Source organism: Lynx rufus, unplaced genomic scaffold (assembly GCF_022079265.1).
Source record: "Lynx rufus isolate CCGP_SWC_20201006 ecotype Redwood Valley unplaced genomic scaffold, mLynRuf1.p SCAF_6, whole genome shotgun sequence".
In the NCBI taxonomy this organism is placed as follows: domain Eukaryota; kingdom Metazoa; phylum Chordata; class Mammalia; order Carnivora; family Felidae; genus Lynx; species Lynx rufus.
The window spans coordinates 101,053,049-101,074,072 of NW_025814878.1; the positions used below are offsets into that span (position 1 = coordinate 101,053,049).

The 21,024-nt window shown below is 36.3% G+C and overlaps 1 protein-coding gene across 1 annotated transcript in view; it reads right to left on the minus strand.

The window, feature by feature from the left end:
• The window catches only part of CD2AP (CD2 associated protein), a 144,698-nt gene extending 124,600 nt beyond the window's left edge, over positions 1-20,098 (minus strand). The window contains exon 1 of the mRNA XM_047101876.1: positions 20,027-20,098. Coding sequence (XP_046957832.1) covers positions 20,027-20,030 — 4 coding nt within the window. The 5' untranslated portion in view covers positions 20,031-20,098. The remainder of the gene's footprint in view (positions 1-20,026) is intronic.
• Positions 20,099-21,024: the final 926 nt, after the last annotated feature.

Sequence of the window (21,024 nt, forward strand, 5' to 3'; positions counted from 1 at the left end):
GAAAGATGTTCGTGATAAATGAAAGGTATATTAAGTGGCAGGTATCACACAATCTTATTTTTTCCAAAAAGGAAAAAAAAGGGGGGGGGAAGGATTAAAAAAATTGAATATAGAAATCCATAAACAAAAATGTTAATAGTTACTTCTGAGTGGTGAGAAACTTGGATTTTTATTTTCTTTCACTTTCTAAATTGCTCAAATACCTGATTTTTAAAAAAACTAATTAATACTACAGCCAGAATAATAAGGCTACTGTATTAAAAAGAAACAGAACAAAATGACACATATTCACAATACTACCATCAAGATAAAAAAGTGTCAAATATACGATTTCCCTTTTGTATAAAACACACATTGGTTTATATACCACAAAAAAAAGTTTGCAAAGATATATATCACAATGACAGGTAATAACTTTGGGTAAGTTTTCCCCCTCATTTGCATTATTTGCAATTTTCTTATTTTTCTATTAAAAATCCAAATTATGTAGCTTGAAGAGCAAAATTTTAATCATAAAAATACACACACCTTAGGCAATCCATGTCAAACAACAGGTGACTAGTTAAATCAAATACAGTAAAACCATACAAGGGAATAAGACTCAATTAGAGACGATATAGTTTAGGAAAATATGAACAATGAAATTTCAAATGAATAAGGCAAGAGACCAAGCTACTTGTAAAGTATAAACCAAATCTGTGAAATATATTTATTTTTTAAGATCTGAAATACATCAAAATAACCACTCTGGAGTTTACAGATCTTTTTTCTTCTTCTTTATTCTCTCTGTATTTTCTAAACCTCCTAAAACGAACAGTTTCTACAATCAGAAAATATGTTACTAATGTTGGTATCTCAATATACTGGATTTACAGAATGTTGGTGTGGCAGAACCCCAATTATGCAACAGTGTTCCTTATTATAATGAGAACTTTTCTGGTTAGGGCTTCATCCCAAGGTGATACAGGAGGGTATCTGAGGTTATGACCCCTAGTACACATCAAAACATTTCACCTAGTAAGTAGTAGAGCCAGTTAGAACCAACTGGGACATGTTTCAATCCTGAAGGGATCATTAAAACACAGTAAATTCCATCCACCCTACTCCAATAGAATTCCAGAATTTAGTTACCAAGACTAAACTTGATACAAAAAGGTTAACATCAATCTTCCAACATCACTTCACTATCTTAAAAACCACAAATTCTATAGTACAAGTCATATGAAACAAGAAATGTTCCTGACTTCCAAATGCTCTGTTTTTCAAGTTCTTGGCTATTTATTTACTCAGTTAATAGTTCTACCTGCTCTTAGCCATCTACTTAATTATAATGCCTATATTTGGACATGAAAATTGTTAAGCTTCCTTAGTAATATTATTGTATATAATACACACATATAAACATACACAATGTTTTTCAAAATACTATAAAGTCATGAAGTATATGGCAAAAAAATATGTTCCAGTGAATGTCAGCAATACAATGAACGCCTCTTTAAATTATGTTGTATACTCTAAATTATTTGTGCCATCTTGCAGAATTACAGAGTTGACTCTCAAATATTTTATCCACTTTAACAAAGTCTCTACTCAAAAGTCAAACTTCCATTTCAACAGGTCACATCTTTTCCAATAAATTCACTTATTGCTTAAAAATTAGTTTGTTGTGAAAGCTCTTTTTATACATGTTAAAGTAGCATTCTATTTTTAATTTTTTCAAATAATCAAACTACAACCAAAAACACTAACTTCTCATTTATCAGAGCTTAATAAACCATATCCTCCTAATGTCAGTAAAATTCAAAATAAATTCATCTTAGATCTTTGGGGATATTTTTGCCAATATATAAACAGCCATCCTAACCCCAAAGACTTAAGTTATGATTATTTAACTAACCAATGAAAAGCAGTAGCACTTGTATGGTTGATTAGCTCACCCAGCTATCCACTTCTAAAACATCTCAAAAGATTAAATACCTCAACGAAGCCTATCAGGATGAGCAACGAAAAATAAATTGGAGCCACAAGAGATTACAGAATACACAAAGAGATTTGTCAATTCAACACTCTAGAAAGAGATGCTGCAGAGTTGGGGCCAGACACAGAGGCCCAGAGGCATGTGAGAACCTACGACACTAGGCTGGTTCTTCGTTAGGCTATAAAGTTCCAAGCCTAAAAAAATAAATAAATAAATAGAGTGCCAAGCCTAAAAATCTCACTTACATGGATAAATTTTTATTAAACACACACACACACACACACACACACACACACACACACAAATTACTCAGGGGATTAAAAAAAAAATCAACAGCTTCATAATCCAGGAATAAAATCTGAAAGTAGCCTAAAAAAATGTCCTCAAAAACAGTTCTCCGAAACAGATGATTTACAAAACTTCACTATCTTAAAATAATTTATTCACTAAAATAATGTATTCATTATTTATTCATAACTTATTATTTAAACACAATTTAAATGATATTAAGACCAAAATTTGCACCCACAAATGTACCATCTCAAACACATAAGTTTCTGTATAAAATGCCAATACAGGGAATTCAAATACATAATTAGCCACCACAATAAGCAGGGGATAGAGGTTTAATCTTGGAAAATCTGGGGCACCTGGCTGGTTCAGTCAGTAGAGCGTACAACTCTTGAACTCAGGGTCATAAGTTCAAGCCCCACAATGGGCATAACACTTACTCTAAAAACAATAATAGGGGCTCCTGGGTGGCTCCGTCGGTTAAGCATCTGATTTCAGCTCAGGTCACAATCTCACGGCTCATGAGTTCAAGCCCCGCGTCAGGCTCTGTGCTGACAATTCAGATTCTATGTCTCCCTCTCTCTCTGCCCCTCCCCTGCTCATGCACATGCACACTCTCTCTCAAAAATAAATAAACATTTAAAAAGTTTTTTAATAATAATTAATAAATAAATGTCTTGGAAAATCTCACTTATCATATAAATAGATAAAATACCACATGATCTGCAGGTTCTAAACAGCATTCAACAAACTTCAGTCTTACTGTAATTTGTGTGAACTCAATCCCTCTTGTTGCAGTAAAAAGCTTCTAACATGAGGTCTTAAGCTCAAGCTTTGCCCTAGAAAACTTAAGCTTTGGGGCTAAATTACCAATTCAGTTTCTCTCAGGATAACTAGATTTATAACATGCAAGTTCAGAACTAATCTATATTAGGGCAATGATTCTCAACCAAGATGAATCTGCCCAACAGCTGGCAAAGTCTGGCGACACTTTTGGTTATGGCTCAGGCAATGCTACTGGCATCTCATGGTTAGGGGCGAGGGATACCACTAAGTACCCATCAATGCACAGGACAGCCCTTCACAACAAATTGTTTTCTGGCCCAAAACTACTAAGGTTGAAAAGCTCCATATAAGGGGAAATATGCAACATACATATTTTCATTTCATACCATATCTGGTGGGTTCCAGTTGAGTTACTAAAAAAAACAAAAACAAAAACAAAAAACACCTCAGGGCACCTGGCTAGCTCAGTCAGAACATGTAACTCTTATTTTTTTTAAGTTTATTTATTTATTTTGAAATGGGCAGGGGGGTGGGGGGGAGAGAAAATCCCAAGCGGGATCTGTGCTGTCATAGCAAACCCTGATGCAGGGATCAAACTCATGAACCATGAGATCATGACCTGAGCCAAAACCAAGAGTCAGACGCTTAACCAACTGAGCAATACAGGTGCCCAAAGAGGTATAACTCTTATTTTTTTTTTTTCCCAAGAGGTGTAACTCTTGACCTCAGGGTTATAGGTTTAAGCCCCAAGTCAGGTGTAAATATTACTAAAAACTTATACTTAAAAAAAAAAAAAAGAAGAAACCAGGGTGCCTGGGTGCCAACTCTTTATTTCCTCTCAGGTCATGACCTCATGGTTCCTGAGCTCCAGCTCTGCATCAGGCTCTGCACTGAGCATGGAGCCTGCTAGAGATTCTCTCTCCCTCTCTCTCTACCCCTCCCCTGTGCATGTGAGTGCACTCTTTCTCTCAAAATAAATAAATAAACTTTAAAAAAAAAAAACAGAATTCTTTCACACATACACACACAGAAGAAGGAAGGAGGAAGAGGAACGCAAAGGAGGGAGGGAAGGAAATGGAAGTATCAAAACTGGTGAGGAGACATTTCTAAACTTAGAGCAAACAAAACAATCAAAATTTAAAGCAAGCAAATTGGAAACTAGGAATAAATATCTGCAGCAAACCAGACAAAGAATTAAAGGCATTTGAAAGAACCAAAAAGAAAAATAATACAACCAAGATTGAAAAACAAGCAAAACTGTAGTATTTAAAATGAAGTACAGCCACTAAGAATTTAAGAATATATATATATATATATATATATATATATATATATATATATATATATAATTTTTTTTTTTTTCCCTTAACAACTTGGCTGCAGGTAGGGGCAGTGTTTACTGGTAGTATTTTTTAAGGAGTCTACAATTTTATCTTCTAATAGTGATTTAAAAAAATAAAAAATAAAAAAAAACCACAATAAAAATAGTGATTTTTTAAAAACAAAAGAATGCCTGAAAATCAAAGTTAAAAATCTTAAAATCCAGAATTTTAAAAAAATTATACACAAAATATTGATGGTAATATTATAAGTTTGCCAACTATTCTGCCCTACTAAATATTTATTCTTCTGATAATGAAAAGTCACTTCATAAAAAAATAATATAAACAATTTATACAAATTCTAAACAGGTTTGAACTGTATGGGCATTCACTAGGGAATATTTACTTTGGTTCTGATCAATACAGTATAGATAAATATTACAATATCTAATTAGGTCTGTCAAATTAAATATACTCTATCTCGCATCACTGGTTATATTCTACATTTGAGCTTTAACCTTTGTTTACTATAGCAAAGGACAAAATACAAGGAGTTGTACAGATATTAACAAAAAAAAAAAAATTCCACTGTAAATTCAGAAACAATTATAAGCTTTACTCCAAAGAAGCAGTAATATGATAGAAATACTTTATACCTCTTATTTAAATAATTAAGATAAAAAATAAAAAACATTTTTTGGGGGCACCAGGTGGCTCAGTCAGTTAAGCATCCGACTTCAGCTCAGGTTATGATCTCACAGTTCATGAGTTCAAACCCCACATCAGGGTCTGTGCTGACAGTGCAGAGCCTGGAGCCTGTTTAGGATTCTGTGTCTCCCTCCCTCTGTCCCTCCCCCCTCCCCCTCTCTCAAAAATAAGCATTTTGAAAATTTTTTTAAATAAAAATAAAAAATATTTTTACTTTTTATTTTCAGTAATAAATATTTCTTGCCAAAACCAAAAATCTTTACCAGGAACTTATTTCCAGGGCTATTTTTACATAAATGGAGAAATGCAACTTTGATGAGCGTTGCTTAATGTTACTTGACATTTCATTATTCAGGTTCCCTAAAGTTACCCAGTCAAAATAGTAATGAAAAGCACGGTAAGCCCTAAAGTCCTTTTAGCCATATAATATCAGAATTTCTGTGCTCTCCTCAAATTAAAAGAGAACTGATAAACATGCTTTACTTTCAACAGAAATAAGTAAATCACTGGTAGTGATTTGTGCCTAATCTAAAGATATCATACACAAAACGCAACCCTCCTTTTTGTATTTCAAATAGAGTGCAAAAGTCTGCATAGTACCAAGTGCTCTTATTCAGAGTATTCAGAGTATGTAGTAGAGTATGTAGTATAAGAAAATTTTTACACAGAATTACATTCCTTTTAATATTACTAAGTCAGATCCATAGGTGACAAATATCTACAAAAATAATCTAAGTTTAAAAAACAAAAGGATTTTAATCACATAAAGACTTAGTTCAAAGCAAAAATATTACCATGCACATGTAATTAATGCCTCCTAAGAACAAATATACAAAATACATCTGAAAAGCAAACAAGGTGGAAAATTCTATTAAATATTCCTCATCTAGGGGCATCTGGGTGGCTCAGTTGGTTAAGTACCCAACTCTTGATTTCCCCTTAGGTCATGATCTCAAGCTCCTGAGATCAAGACTAATGAAAGGCTCAACACTAAGTGCAGCGTGCTTAAGATTCTCTCTCTCTTTCCTCCTCTGCCCCTCTCCTTCACTTGCACATACATGCGCTCTCTCTCTAAAATAAAAATAAATAAGTAAATAAAAATAATTGTTTATATAGTCCTCATTAGATTTTTATTTCCACTATTAATTTTGAAAAAACAGTAGAAATTAGTTTTAAGCACATTTCAAGCCACATTAAAAACATACCATGTATTTGTCATAAAGTTTTATAGAATTCATCAAAAAATCTTATGATAATCTACTGGATACACCAGTAAAAGACCAAAGTGTAACACACAGCTGAAATTTAAAATCTTTTAAGAGAAAATAGTTACCCAAATACATGTACCAAATACCAAATACATGTGGATAATACCAATCCACAATTTTAGGGTAATAAATATTTAAATTTGTTTTCTTACACCACATTGGAATAGTCATTTCAATCTGTATCACTTGCTCTGTGTAGCTCAATTTTCTCCCTCAATGTTTTAAGAAATAATTAAGAGGACATGCTTTAAAATCAGAACAATGCAAGTTCACTCCAGCCTTCTCCACATCCTGTCTCTGACCTTGGGTGAGTAACAATCTCTTTAACTTCAATTTCTGATTTTGGAAAATGGAAACAATGATGTTTAATCCCAGAACGCTCCAATGGAAATTAAATACTGAATAAAATGCCTAGCATTTAAAGCATTCCTTAAATGCTAATAATTAGCCAATATATAAGTTAAAAAGAAATTTTAGCTTACCAAAAAAATGGAAAATTGCTATAAAAGACAATTTCACTCTCAAGACTTTAAAAATGTAATGAAGTTATGTAAACAACTGCAAGAACCTATAAGAATAATCAGAATCATGAAAAAATCTAAAGTTATCCTTTGAATTTCTCCATGTTTCCAAGCATACACCAAAAGTAAATACGTGCATTAAAAAATAACTTAAATTCATATACTCAAAGAGGTGTTACCTTCAAGTTACCAAAAAACATTATCTGGCCAGGGTTGAGAGCAGGGACTTTGTTTCACTTATCTTTGTATTCCCAAGCCCTATCACAGTGCCTGATATATCAAATGTACATAGCTATTTGTAGCACTGAAATGGAAGATACTAAATTGCCTAGAATTTTAAATTCTTCTTTCAACACAAATATGATACTACATACTCATTCAGCAAATATTTGAGGGGCTGCTACTGGAAGGTTCCCACTTGTTCCAGGCACCTGAATACATCTAATGAAGAACGAAAATTAAAAAAAAAAAAAAAAAAAAGTAGCAGCTCTGCACTCCTGGAATTTATATTCTAAAACTTTGTACACCCTGTACTTACATTCTAAAAAGGTAAGGTAAATAAGCAATAAACATGTAAGTAAGGAAATTACAAAGTCAGTCACAATGTGTTAAGAATGGAGGGTTAAAAAAAAAAAAAAGTAGGGCAGGATATGGAAGATCTAAATGCCTGTTATCTATAACCCTAAAGACACCTCTCAGAGGAAGAGTTGGGAATTAGTTCCACATTTTTTAGTGGTTAAGAGTAGCACAAGCACTGGGAATACAGACAATTGCCTGGATTCAGTAGTAATTACCTACTACTTCTATGCTTCTTTCCTAATCTACAGAATGCGAAAAATAACAGAACCCAAAAACGTATAGATTTGTTGTGAGAATTAAATTAAATAATGCTTGTAAAGTGCTTAAAACCATGCCTTAAACAGAAGTACTTAATAAATATTCACTAAATGTTAACAGCCATTACAATATACTGCAATCTCCCCATTAATTGTTAAACAACCCAGGGCAAGGATCTTGCCCACCTTTTTATTTTGAATGCTTCTGTCAGTGCTGGTATACAAGACCTCAAAAAATATCTAATTTAAACCAAAGTATTTACTGACAAGACAGAATTATAATTATTATTGTTCTGAGCAAAAGCAATTAGTGTGGGATCGCACTGATTACAAAGAACCAGAAATGTTAAAATGTGGAAATCATAGAATAGCCATTTAAGAATCTCCTTGAGAACTTTTTTCAGAATGCACTGAAAATCCAATAAAAAATACAGATCCTGTACCGAAAACAATTCCATTACAAAGGTTCGTGCAAAATTTTACACGTTTAAAACTGACAGGCTCCTGACATGTATTCCCATATCAACTAGGAACATATTACATCACCAATTATTATTTCTGTTATTCTTTTGTGGTCTTGACCAACAGTATTCATGTATTTGTGAAATACCACTCTTAAATCTTATCTCCAAAGTTAAGCATTATAAAATGAAAGAACTGCTACCTACTAGGCCAAACTATACTTTCAAATAACAATCCAAATGTGGTTGCAAAGCTTCAATTTCTCTATTATACCAGTAGGCCAAGTGCCAAAAACCGTATTTCATTTAGAAAGCAGAATGAGGGGCGCCTGGGTGGCTCAGTCGGTTGGATGTCCGACTTCGGCTCAGGTCATGATCTCATGGCTCCTGAGTTAGAGCCTGCGTCGGGCTCTGTGCTGACAGCTCAGAGCCTGGAGCCTGTTTTGGATTCCATGTCTCCCACTCTCTCTGCTCCTCCCCCATTAATGCTCTGTCTCTCTCAAAAATAAACGTCAAAAAAATTAAAAACAAAACAAAACAAAAGAAAGCAGAATGAAACAAACTTCAGGCCTATTACATGCAATCTACTAAACTAAGTCTTTTTTCCATGAGAAAATACATTTGTTATCTAATTACAACAGATTATCACTCGTATCTAATATAAAATCAATCAGGTAAGACCAAAAGTGGTTTATCATTAAGAAACTCTAAAAGAGTACAATTCCTTATGTGATAATTTGTAATTGTATAATAATTTTAAAATATTGTTATACTTTCATTAGATTCACAACAAACGTAAAGGCTTACATCCTAAAACTGTACTGTTCAGCTGGTAACACCTGACACATGAGACTACTGGGCACTTGAATTGTGGCTAATCCAAATTAACATGTTATATTAATGTAAAATACACAACAGATCTCAAAGACAGGAAAAAAAATGTAAACTATCTCATTAATAACTTTTTATACTGAATATACACTGAAATAACTATTTTCCTTAAGCCAACATAGCCAAAATATTAAAATTAATTTCATCTGTTCCTCTTTATTTTTTAACACATTAGGAAACTTTTAATTATATATGTAATTTATCAGGTTAGTATGCCCCAAAGAACGTATGTATACTTGCTTCACAACACTCATTTAAGATGGTATAATTTTATAGTTCAATCAACACTGTCCAAGTTATTTTATTTATGTTTAGAGAGAGAGCGTGCAAGCAGAGAAGAGGGACAGGGGAGAGACAGAGAATCTTAAGCAGGTTCCATACTCAGCATGGAGCCCAAGGTGGGGCTTGATCCCACAACCCTGGGATCTTGAGCCAAAATCAAGAGTTGAACGCCCCACCAACTGAGCCACCCAGGTGCCCTGTTCAAGTTATTTTAAACAAATTTTGAGCAAATTAAGCCTTTATGCCTACATTTGTTTAACATGTGAAGACTCATATAGAAATGTCTCTGATTTACAAAACAGATAATCTTCCCTTTACTTACTAGGAGAATGTAACATCAATGCAACACAGATGCCCACCTGACAAGATGCTTAATATCTGACATTACTGACTTCTCTATTAAAATGAGTCATATAGAAAGGATTAAAGAGGGATTTTTTGTTTGTTTTTTGGGTTTTTTTAAGATTTTAAGTAATCTCTATACCCAACAGTGGGGCTCATACTCACTGGAGATCAATAATTGCACACCACCAACTGAGCCAGCCAGGCACCCCTAAAGGGTTTATTTCTAAAAGACAAGTTAGACCTCATACCAACTTGAAACAGTAGCTCCACTAGTCAGATTTTGTTAGTCTGGTTTAGGTGGACATACTTCAATATACCATACTTAAATTTGTATTATTCTTTAGACTGGCTGGATCCCTCTCCCCTATTATTCCAAATTAAAGTATTGCTGAATCATAGATTTAGTGGATATACAGCAGACTCATAATTTTCTGCCAGTTATTAAAGGTGATAAATTTTTTTAGTAAAATAAAAGTGATGAGGCAAGTATGGTCATTCATTACATATGAAATGAAGAAAATAACAAAGGAGTTTTTATTCAGGCTTTAAACTATGATGTTCTAGCTATAAATTCAATTGGGTTTTATAAAATATAAAGAATATAAGAAATTCAGGAAATGTTTATGGGAAAGGGGTTACCTTGGGGTCTAAAATATCACCTTTACACTTCCCATTTGACATTCATTCTGAAATTCTAAACTTTCAACAGATTTATTTTCATCATTTAAGGCAAAATTGTTTTAACTGCTTCATAAAATGTGTTTGCTAAGAATGGTCTAACTAATAGTTAAGTAAAAATGGAGTCTTCATCTTATTTACACACACACACACACACACACACACACACACACACACACTCCAAAACAGTAAGGCAAAATGAAAGAGGGAAACCTGCTGCAGCAAAGAAGGAATTTTGAAATCTAACAAAATTTGATATTAGGAGAACACATTGCTAAATAACTTGAAGTTTGTTGTTTCTACTCTAAAGAATAATAATAATAAAAAAAAAAAAGCCATGTAGGAGAGAATACATTTGAAAGATCAACTTCAATGTTTCCTGGAAACATTATACTCTAGCCAAGACTATAGGTCTCAATTTTACAAATATACTAACTTCTACACTTAAAATCCAAGCAAACAATGTGGCACTTGATTATTACAATAATCATGATAAATGCTCTAGAAATTTCACTCATAGTAAATTTCGGGCCTCAGTACTAGGGCACTGATAGATACTAACAATGTTAAGGCAGTTTTAATTTTTCAGGTAAAAGAATCTTAAAGATATCAGTTAAAATGAAGACATGCTTCACTCTGAAGACTCAGCACCAGGAATAGAAAAAAAATTAGCTTGGCTACTGCCAAGTCCTTACTATGTCACTGGTCAAACTAATGAGAGATGAACAAATCCCACTTGCCTTCCAACTGATCTTCCTCATGCTTCTTTATTTATATTTTAACATTTCTGACATTGGAATACATCTTAATGAACTACACTCCTTCTCTTGTTTAGATTTGTAATGATTCACATGTTAAATTTTATTCCTATTATGTTAAGTCTTATTCCTATCATAACACTATAAGCCATCTCAAAACATTCATGACACTCATCAACCAGGAGGGAGGAAGAGGCAGGAGCATTTATTTATGTTAGAATCTCCAGAGGCTATGAATTTTTTTCTTTTTTTTTTTTTTTAGTCTAGGGGATTCTAATAATATGCCCAATCCGTAACACTGCTATAAACTACCTGAGGCACCAAAATATGTATCTGTCCTACTCTCCCTGGTGCATCGCATGACATCAATTACAATCCTCACGTTAAGGCAAATACTTCCTGATTAAGCTTTCACATACAGCTCCTTTCCTTGACAACAAGACCTTGCAACACAGCATGTCTCTTAATCTTGGTGGTAACTACTTGTTACTGTTACCATACTAAAGTATCTTCCTACTAGAAACTCCCAGTGATTAGATGCCACACAGTCACTCTCTTGGAATTAATTACCTGGACACCGAATCATTAAAAAGAACCTGAGCTACATGACACTAAAACAGATACTAGAATTTAGGATCCCATATGAGTCATCTCTGTCTTTGTAAATTAGTTGAGAAAGAGAATGGGATCATGATGGGAAATTTAAGAACAGATACAAAATGTGAAAGATTATAAAATCCAAGTCTCCTAGAGGTACTGAAAAGGACTGATACAGTATAAATAGGTTCTAGCAAAGAAAGCATCTGTAACACTGCCATATCTGTAACAGATCAACATCTTAAGCTGGATCTCAATTTAGAACAATGAATTTTTAAAAAAGCGGTTTCTTTTTAGAGTAAAAGTTTCCCTAAGTGCAAAAAACTAGTAAATATACTTTCGATTGAAGAAACCAGTTAAGAAAGCAGAACATCCAGATACCTGAGACCTTCAGAAACAAACAAAAATCCAAAATACAAAAAACAAACAATGTCAAATTTAGTCCAAAATGCCTACTTCACTTGGAGCTAAAACCAGAGTTCTGACTGAAAAACAAAGTAAAATAGACTCTTGAAAACAGGTTTGAACTACTCAGGTCCATTTATACACAGATTTCTTTTCTTTTCTTTTTTTTTTTAATAAATACACTATAATACTGCAAATGTATTTTCTCTCCCTTCTTTTTTAAATAAGCTCTAACCCAAAGTGTAGCTTGAACTCATGACCCCAAGATCAAGAGTCACATGCTCTACCAACTGAGCCAGCCAGGTGCCCCCACATTTGACTTTCTTTCTCTAGCTTACTTTATTGTAAGACTACAGTAAATAATACATGTAACATACAAAATATGTGTTAATCCACTGTTTATCGGTAAGGCTTCTGGCCAAAAGTAGGCTATTAGCTACGTTTTGGGAGAGTCAAAGTTATACTCAATTTTCAACTTTAGAGATGGGGGGGCGCTCAGTACCCCTTACCAGAGGTGTTCAAGGGTCAACTGTATTATAACACAGTTTTGGGTCAGAGAAGCCCTAGTAGGATTATGAAAGGAATTTTATCTGCCTAACAATGGTAATAAATGACTCTGTGTGTAAACATCTAACATTAACCTAAAAAAAGCTGGAGGAAAGGGAGGGAGAGTATGGTGGGAGCAGTGAAAAGGGCTACAAATCAAACAAAAATCAAAACCAAAAACAAACAAGTCTTTCTAATAAATAGCCTAACTTTAATTCAGTGAAAGAAACCAAGAAACCAATAATTAGTGGTACTTTCAAATTTCTTCTTACTTGCCTGTTTAATATTACATATTGGTAGTTACAACTACTCAACTTGTTAAGGATTGTGTTCTTGTTTCTGAAACAGAAGGGTAAACTGAAACTGTTATCTGCTTTGCATTGGGGTGAAAAACAGCAAAGAAAAGGCAGATACATCAAATCCCTAGGACCAAGTAAAGAGAAAGAAGACCAAGAAGACCAAGTAAAAGAGAAAGACTGTGACCAGGAAATATCCTCTCAAGTATTTAGACAGAGAATCTCACATCACCCCATTATCCAAGGCCACTTACAGATCCAGGAACTAATGCAGTCTACTAATATACTCTCAAGACAGAAAATATATAACATCTATAGCTTAGGAGCTCAGTATTACTGCTTGGCTCATCCTACACAATTCCAATAACCAAGTTTGGTTTTGTTCCTGGGAAAAAATACCTGCCTTGTCTCTCATAAAAATCTAGACGCTATCTGATTTTGTTTCCCTGTGGCTAGGACTTCAAAGACTACTGCCAAACCCCATTTCCTCCCTTTTCCCACAAGATGTCAGTCTGAACCTCTACCTAGTGCCTGCTACCAACCAACATCCCACTCCCACACCAAGCTGGGCCACTCTATTTATCTATACACACCGCCTTTTACATATCGCTCATGCCGACAGGCTGACTACAGACGTTTATGGATCTCTATCCAGATTCCCCACACCAGTATTTTGGCCTCTCTTCCATGAAGAAAGACCTATATATCTTGATTTAGGTCAATCTACCTAGTAGCTAGATATCAAATCCTACAGATAAGCAAGTCACAGATCCATCATAACAATTACCTAATCTGCCTAATTTCAATCACAACAACATATTAGATTTTATTTGCCCTTTCTCTTCTGAACACAAACTGAACAATTTCAGATCTTTAATACCTTGCTTCACCAGTTTACCTAGGAAGCAGAACTGCAGCTTTGTTCTCTTCTCACCCGAATCAAGAATCATTACACCCTTCTTTGCCTACATTCAAGCCCTTCCCATGACAAACATTTACCATACTTAAAATACATTTTATGTTTTTACTTTAATTCTAGTTAACAGTATCATATGTTTCAGGTGTACAATACAGTGATTCAACACTTCCATACAACGCCTGGTGTTCATCATAACAAGTGTGTTTCTTTAATCCCCATAGCCTATTTCACCCATCCCTACCCACCTCCCCTCTGGCAACCATCAGTTTGTTCTCTATAATTAAGAGTCTGTTTCTTGCTTTGTCCCTCTTATTTTTTCCCTTTGCTTATTTGTTTCTTAAATGCCATATATGAGTGAAATCATATGGTTTTTGTCTTTCTCTGACTTATTTCACTTAGCATTATACTCTGTAGCTCTATCCATGTCACTGCAAATGGCAAGATTTCATCTTTTTACAGCTTAATATTCCACTATAATATTCCACACATATGTGTACACACACGCACACACATATACACACACCACATCTTCTTTATCCATTCATCAGCTAATGGACACTTGGGCTGTATCCACATCCTGGCTATTATGAATAATGCTGCTATAAACATAGGGTGCATGCATCCCTTTGAATTAGTATTCTTGTATTCTCTGGGTAAATACCTAATAGTACAAATGCTGGATCATAAGATAGTTCTACTTTTAACCTTTTGAACTGTTTTCCAGAGTGACTGCACCAGTTTGCATTCCCACCAACAGTGCACGAGTGCTCCTTTTTCGCCACATCCTTGCCAACACCTGTTGTTTCTTGTGTTGATGATTTTAGCCATTCTGACAGGTATGAGGTGATACCTCACTGCAGTTTTGATTTGCATTCACCTGATGGTAAGTGATGGTGAGAATCTCTTCATGTGCCTACTGGCTATCTGTATGTCTTCTCTGGAAGAAATGTCTATTCATGTCTTCTGCCCACTTGTCAATTGGATTATTCACTTTTGGGGTGATGAGTTGTAGAAGTTCTTTATATATTTTGGATACTAACCCTTTATCAGATATATTATTTGCAAATATCTTCTCCAATTCTTAGGCTGCCTTTAGGTCTGATTAACTGTTTCCTTTGCTGTGCAGAAGCTTTTTATTTTGATGTAGCCCCAACAGTTTAGTTTTGCTTTTGTTTCTCTTGCCTCAGGAGACATATCTGGGAAGAATTTGCTATGGCCGATGTGAAAGAAGTTACTGCCTATGTTCTTTTCTAGGATTTTTATGGTTTTAGGTCTCACATTTAGGTCTTTAACCATTCTGAATTTATTTCTGTGTATAGTGTGAGAAAGTGGTCCAGTTTCATTCTTTTGCAGGTTGCTGTCCACTTTTCCCAACACCATTTGTTGAAGAGACTTTTTCCTACTGGATATCCTTTCTTTCTTTGTCAAAGGTTAATTGACCATATAATTGTAGATTTATTTCTGGATTTTCTATTCTGCTCCAGTGATCTACGTGTCTATTTTTGTGCCAGTACCATACTGTTTTGATTATTACAGCTTTAAAATATAACTTGAAGCCCAAAATTGTAATGACTCGAGGTTTGCTTTTCCTTTTCAAGATTGCTTTTGGCTATTCAGGGTTTTTTGTAGTTCCATACATACTTTAGGACTGTTTGTTCTAATTCTGTGAAAAATGCTGTTGGTATTTGGATAGGGATTGCATTAAATGTGTAGACTGCTTTGGGTACAGGCAATTTAACAGTATTTGTTCTTCCAATCCATGAGTGTGAAATGTCTTTCCATTTCTTTGTGTCATCTTCAATTTCTTTCACTAGGTTCTTACAGTTTTCAGACTACAGGTCTTTCATCTCTTTGGTTAGGTTCATTCCTAGGGATCTTTTTATTTTGGGTGTAATTATAAATGGGACTGTTTTCTTATTTTCTCTTTTTGCTGCTTCATTACTGGTATATAAAAATGCAACAGATTTCTGTACATTGATTTTGTATCCTGTGGCTTTTACAGACCTGGATGCCTTTTATTTCTTTTCATTGTGTGACTATTGTGGCTATGATTTCTAGTACTATGTTGAATGAAAGTGGTGAGAGTGGACATCCTTCCTTGTCTTGTGCCTGACCTTAGGAGAAAAGCTCTCAATGTTTCCCCATTAAGGATAATGTTAGCTGTGGTTTTTCACAGATGGCTTTTATTACGTTCAAGTATGTTCCCTCTAAACCTGCTTTGTTGAGAGTTTTTATCAGGAATAGATGTTGTACTTTGTCAAATGCTTTTCCTGCATCTATTGAAATAATAATATGGTTCTTATCCTTTCTTTTATTTATGTGATATATCACATGGCTCAATTTGCAATTAAAATACATTTAATAGAGAAGGATATTCCGTGACAAATAAGAGGAGGAAAAAAAAAATCACAGATCTGGATTACGTGTAAATAAAAACTTGGATTTATTTTTGATTGGCAAGTGGAATGCACTTCATGTTTTATAACTTTGTTTTTAACTCAAATGCCTTAAAATTTAGATCTTATTAAGTTAATGTGACATCGTTTTACTTTGCCAATCCCCAATTTAGAAAAATATATGACAATGTGAATATCAGTATCAATGTGAATTTAAAATATCAATGTGAATTTCCACCTTAATGGGATTTTTTGGAACTATAGCTATTCAAAGTTTGAAACACTTAGAAAAATCTAATCACAAGTACTTACTAGTTAAGGAATACAACTTATTACTAGTTTTGCTAAGTGATCGAACTTCGAAACAAAAAAGTTCTAATATTCCCATTTCATCCTCTGGATTAGTTTAATTAAAGTAAATCCTGAGACTGAAAGGTGAGCCTTTAGCAGGCAATTTCCATTTGCCACTACTTATCTGCATAAATCAAGATTTTCTCCAAACAGCGCAACAAAATAAGGAAATAAGTCACTCTATTATAAAAGTGCATTTATCATCTCTAAACCAACTGCGTATTCCCGTCCATTAAAACTGCCTCATTATTTAAACATGTTGAATAATCATATATGAGCTTAAAAAAATAATGTAAACTAAGAAGTTCAGAACCTTACCTAAAAGTAACAGAAATTCAATCCTTACAATCCACTTACTTTTTCAAAAATAAAAATTCACACATAGTAACTAACACTTTATGCCACTTGCTTTCTGTCTTACTCCCCCTCTAAGATGCAGATTTGTACTTCTGGAGTAAGAAAAGTAAAGTTTTACCTTTCTATTTCTCTAAACTCTCCCCAAATTCTTTCACACAGAATACCTCAAATTTCTTTATGTTAAGTATTCTTCCATATTTAATAAATGTAGAAACTAAACACATAAAAGCTTAACATAAAATTCAAAGAAACTACTAGTCTCTCCTACTATTCATCCCATATACTTTCTCCTGAACTACTAAACTTACTCCCAATAATGGACTTTTTCAAAGTATAATCAACACCGGAAAAAAAACCCGTAAATTCCTACATAAATTTTATAAAGACGTATTACACAAAATTAAACTTCTGAAAAAAAATTAATTTCTGCATTACTACAAAATCATCTATCTTATGTCACTCTTCCTTTAAATGCAATACGCACCTTTTAACAAAGGTCAAAAATTGAGAATTGTCTTTATAAACTGGTACAAGAATTAGGGAAATCATTTGAAAATGAAAATAACAAGAATCAGCACTGGCTCTGTTCCAAACACTTTACAAGTATTAGTTCATCCAATCCCCATTACCATCTGCAAGGTTATTTTTACCCCATTTTTAGAGTAAGAAACTGAAGCACAGACAGGTTAAGTAACTTGCTCAGTTACAACAGCTAAAAGGTGGAAGAGCCAGGATTTGACCTTAAGCTGTCCCAGCGGAGAGCCATGCTCTTTAATTCTCTTGCTATACTACCTAAATAGTACAGATGGTAGGAACCGTCACTTAATGTGTATCCAATTTATTTCAAAACAATGAAATCAGAGATTTTTCATTTTGTGACACATCAGATAAAATAATATATAAAAATACATAGAATATTTTAAGCTACCATCTTAAACCATAAGGAATAAAGACTGCTGACAACAAAACCAAACAAATGAGGTTTATATTATAAAGGAAACTCCTTTTAAATGATTTGGATAACTTTAATATGAATTTTTACATGACTGATAAATTTAAAGTACACGTTCATATGGATATGTCTGACAAATACCTTTTAAAAATTAACTACAAATGCCCCCAAGTAATCAACCTGCAAAACACATTCTGAGTAGTCGAAAGCACACAAATATCACACTTTACCTAGATAATGCAGCAACTTGCCTAACCAGAACACAGCAGAGAAGTCACTAAGAAAAAGCCTCTGGATAATTAGTAACTCCAAAGCCAAAGTTCTGACATTAATTTTCCTAAGGAGAACATCTCACACACTAAGGGTAGACTTATTTTTCCTTTATGCAGAATTACATATTTGAATATGATTCCCACTTTTGTAGAAAAGTTAGAGAACTGAGGGTGAAGAGGGCACAGTAACAAGCACATCCAATAGCAAAGCAGAAAAATATGTATTTAAATAACTTCAAAATGCAAAGGAATCTGATCAAAAGTCCTGTATACAATCCAGCAGATCCTCAAGGCATCACAGTAACTGATGGTCACAAATGATGACCCTTGGTCATCAAGAGGTTTAATTACACTCTGCACCCTATTTAAGACAAAAAGAATTACCTATTTTAGTATAAATGTCATCCAAATCGGTTTCAGTGGTTTTATAATTTGACGCTTAAAGGAATAAACCCTCAAAAACTCAGTTACACTCAACTAATTAATTGGAAATAATCTCATTTGTAAGTTCCAAACAGCAAAGGTTTTACTCTTTGGAGGTTTAAGAGCACTTTCTGTACAAAAGTTACCTGAAAGAACATAAAAGGAGAAAGCCTAGCAAAATACAGAAGAGCTAAGCGAGGACCTGTAAACACTATGCTTAAAGCATTCCGACAAAACAATGTGTGGGCAGAAGGTGCCACATCAGCAGTAGTCTGTATTTGTCCTGCTTCTAAATCATTTGTTAGTTACATGAATTATTAATTTCGGTTAACAGTGTGTTGATATGAAGAAAGAGTACCAACTCTCAACTACAAAAAAAGGATAGAATCCTCCTGATTTACTCTATAAATCCAAAATTGGGATTATTCTTATAGAACATGCTTATGCTTTTTGGTGGCACAAATGTATGCTTTATAATGGCACACATTTGTAACAGTACAGACACTTCTTTTAAATTGCTTTTAATTTTTAAAGGATTGAGAGAGTGCCTACCCCACACCGAAATTTGTTATCAAAAGAATTGTTACACTACTTAACAAAACTCCCTTTCAAACTAGGCTGAAACACAGTCTGCTTTTGCTAGCTCCTAACAAAACTTTAAAGCACACAGTAAATAACATATAAGGCCGTGTACTTTTCTCTCCTCTCGCAAGGAAGTCTAACTCCAAACAGGAAACAGCTTCTCAAAGGGTTCAACCCTGAAACCTCATCAAACCCTAACCCAGTCCTCAGGATGAGATTTAATATTTAAGTGCCAATACACTTGCCTACGTGAAAACAAAGTAAATAAGTCAAGTTTCCCTGTCCTTGAGGCATCCCTTGCAAGTTCCAGCGGAGGGAAAAATTACCTCTCGTAACAACAACAAACGGAAAACCTAGTAAAAGGCCGATCTATACAAAGCCTCGCTGAAGATAAAGGAGCTAAAAGTGCTACTTTGTCAAGTTTTTCCATCACCCTCCCCCATCCAACCAGAATGGGGGAGGGAAAGAGAAGGCTGGGGCAGGGAGGGAAGTTCGGCCCGAGGTTAGCCGGACAGTGGGCGAGGAGAGGGGACCCGGTGCCCCCGCCCCCCAACCCCTCACCTTTCCCCAAAGCAGGATGAAGCGGGGAGGGGAGCGCAGGAGAAAGCACCCATGAGCCCTCCGACCAATTCCTCCGCGAGAAGAGCAAGGTGGAAGGCAGGGCGAGGAGGGGCGACGGGGAGGGTGCGGTGCGGCCGCGAAGGGGCTGACCCCGTCTCCTCCCCACGGACACGGAGAAGGGGAACCGCCTGCCCGAATTGGGGAGGTGCAGTCGGGCGGCGGGAAGCGCCCTCGAGTCTCTTACCCATGCTGGGGGCTCCCGCGGGGAGAAGCCCGGCGCCCGCTGCTCCTCCTCCTGCCGATCGCGCGGCCGCACTTGCGGCGGGAGGCGGGCCCCGCGCTGCGCTCCTTCCCTCCTGAGCTCAGGCGGGACGAAGTGGCGCCTCCATCCGCCCGCGGCGTTCCCCGGACAGTCCCGTCGGCGCGGCCCGCGAGCAGGAGACGGCGGCGGCGGCGGCTCCTCGCGCCGGGCCTCCGCCAAAGCCGCCGCGGCGGGAGGGCCCTCCCCCGCCCGCCCAGACGGCGGCTTTCCCAGCCCGGTTCGCTCCCGCAGCAGAGGTGGGACCAGCCGGTTCGTCCTGGCCGCTGCCTCCAACCCGGAGCCCGCCTCCCGCGGTTCCCCTCAGCAACCGCTGTTCTAGAACGCGACACCGAAGACTGAGGTTGAGACCCGACTGAGGCCGGGAAGGTGCCGGGAGCTGCACCCGGGAGGAAGGAAATCTCGCGAGAGCCCCCTCGTTCTCCCTGCCCCGCCCCCTCCGCGGCCGGGCTCACCACCCGGCACCCCAGCTGGTGCCAGGTGCGGTGACGTCAGGGCCGGGGAGTCGCGAGCCGCCCGCGTCCAGGTGCAGTGGGCTGAAGAGGAAGGAATCCGGAAGAGCTGTGGCTACTCCTCCGCCTTGAAGTTCGGCACAGCTGGGACGGCCGTTTTGTATGGTTTGTCGCCCCAGATGGATACGAAGTTTTTGCCCATAGGCAGAGGGAGCCTGTGTTGCCCCACTTTCCGCGGGAGCGATGCGGTCGGTGTTGCTCGGTGCAGAGTAGCAGGCTCTGGGGGACTTACCCAGAAAAGAGTCGTCGATAGACAGAAACTGAGGCAGAGAGACAGAGACCTCTTGCTTTCAACCTTCAGAGGCCCAGTTGCTACTGGGACCCCCGTAGTTTACCTCGCAAAGTTCCTAACGAATCACAAGCGTTTGTTCTTCGGGAAACCAAACCAAAACAAAACCCTAGGCACACACA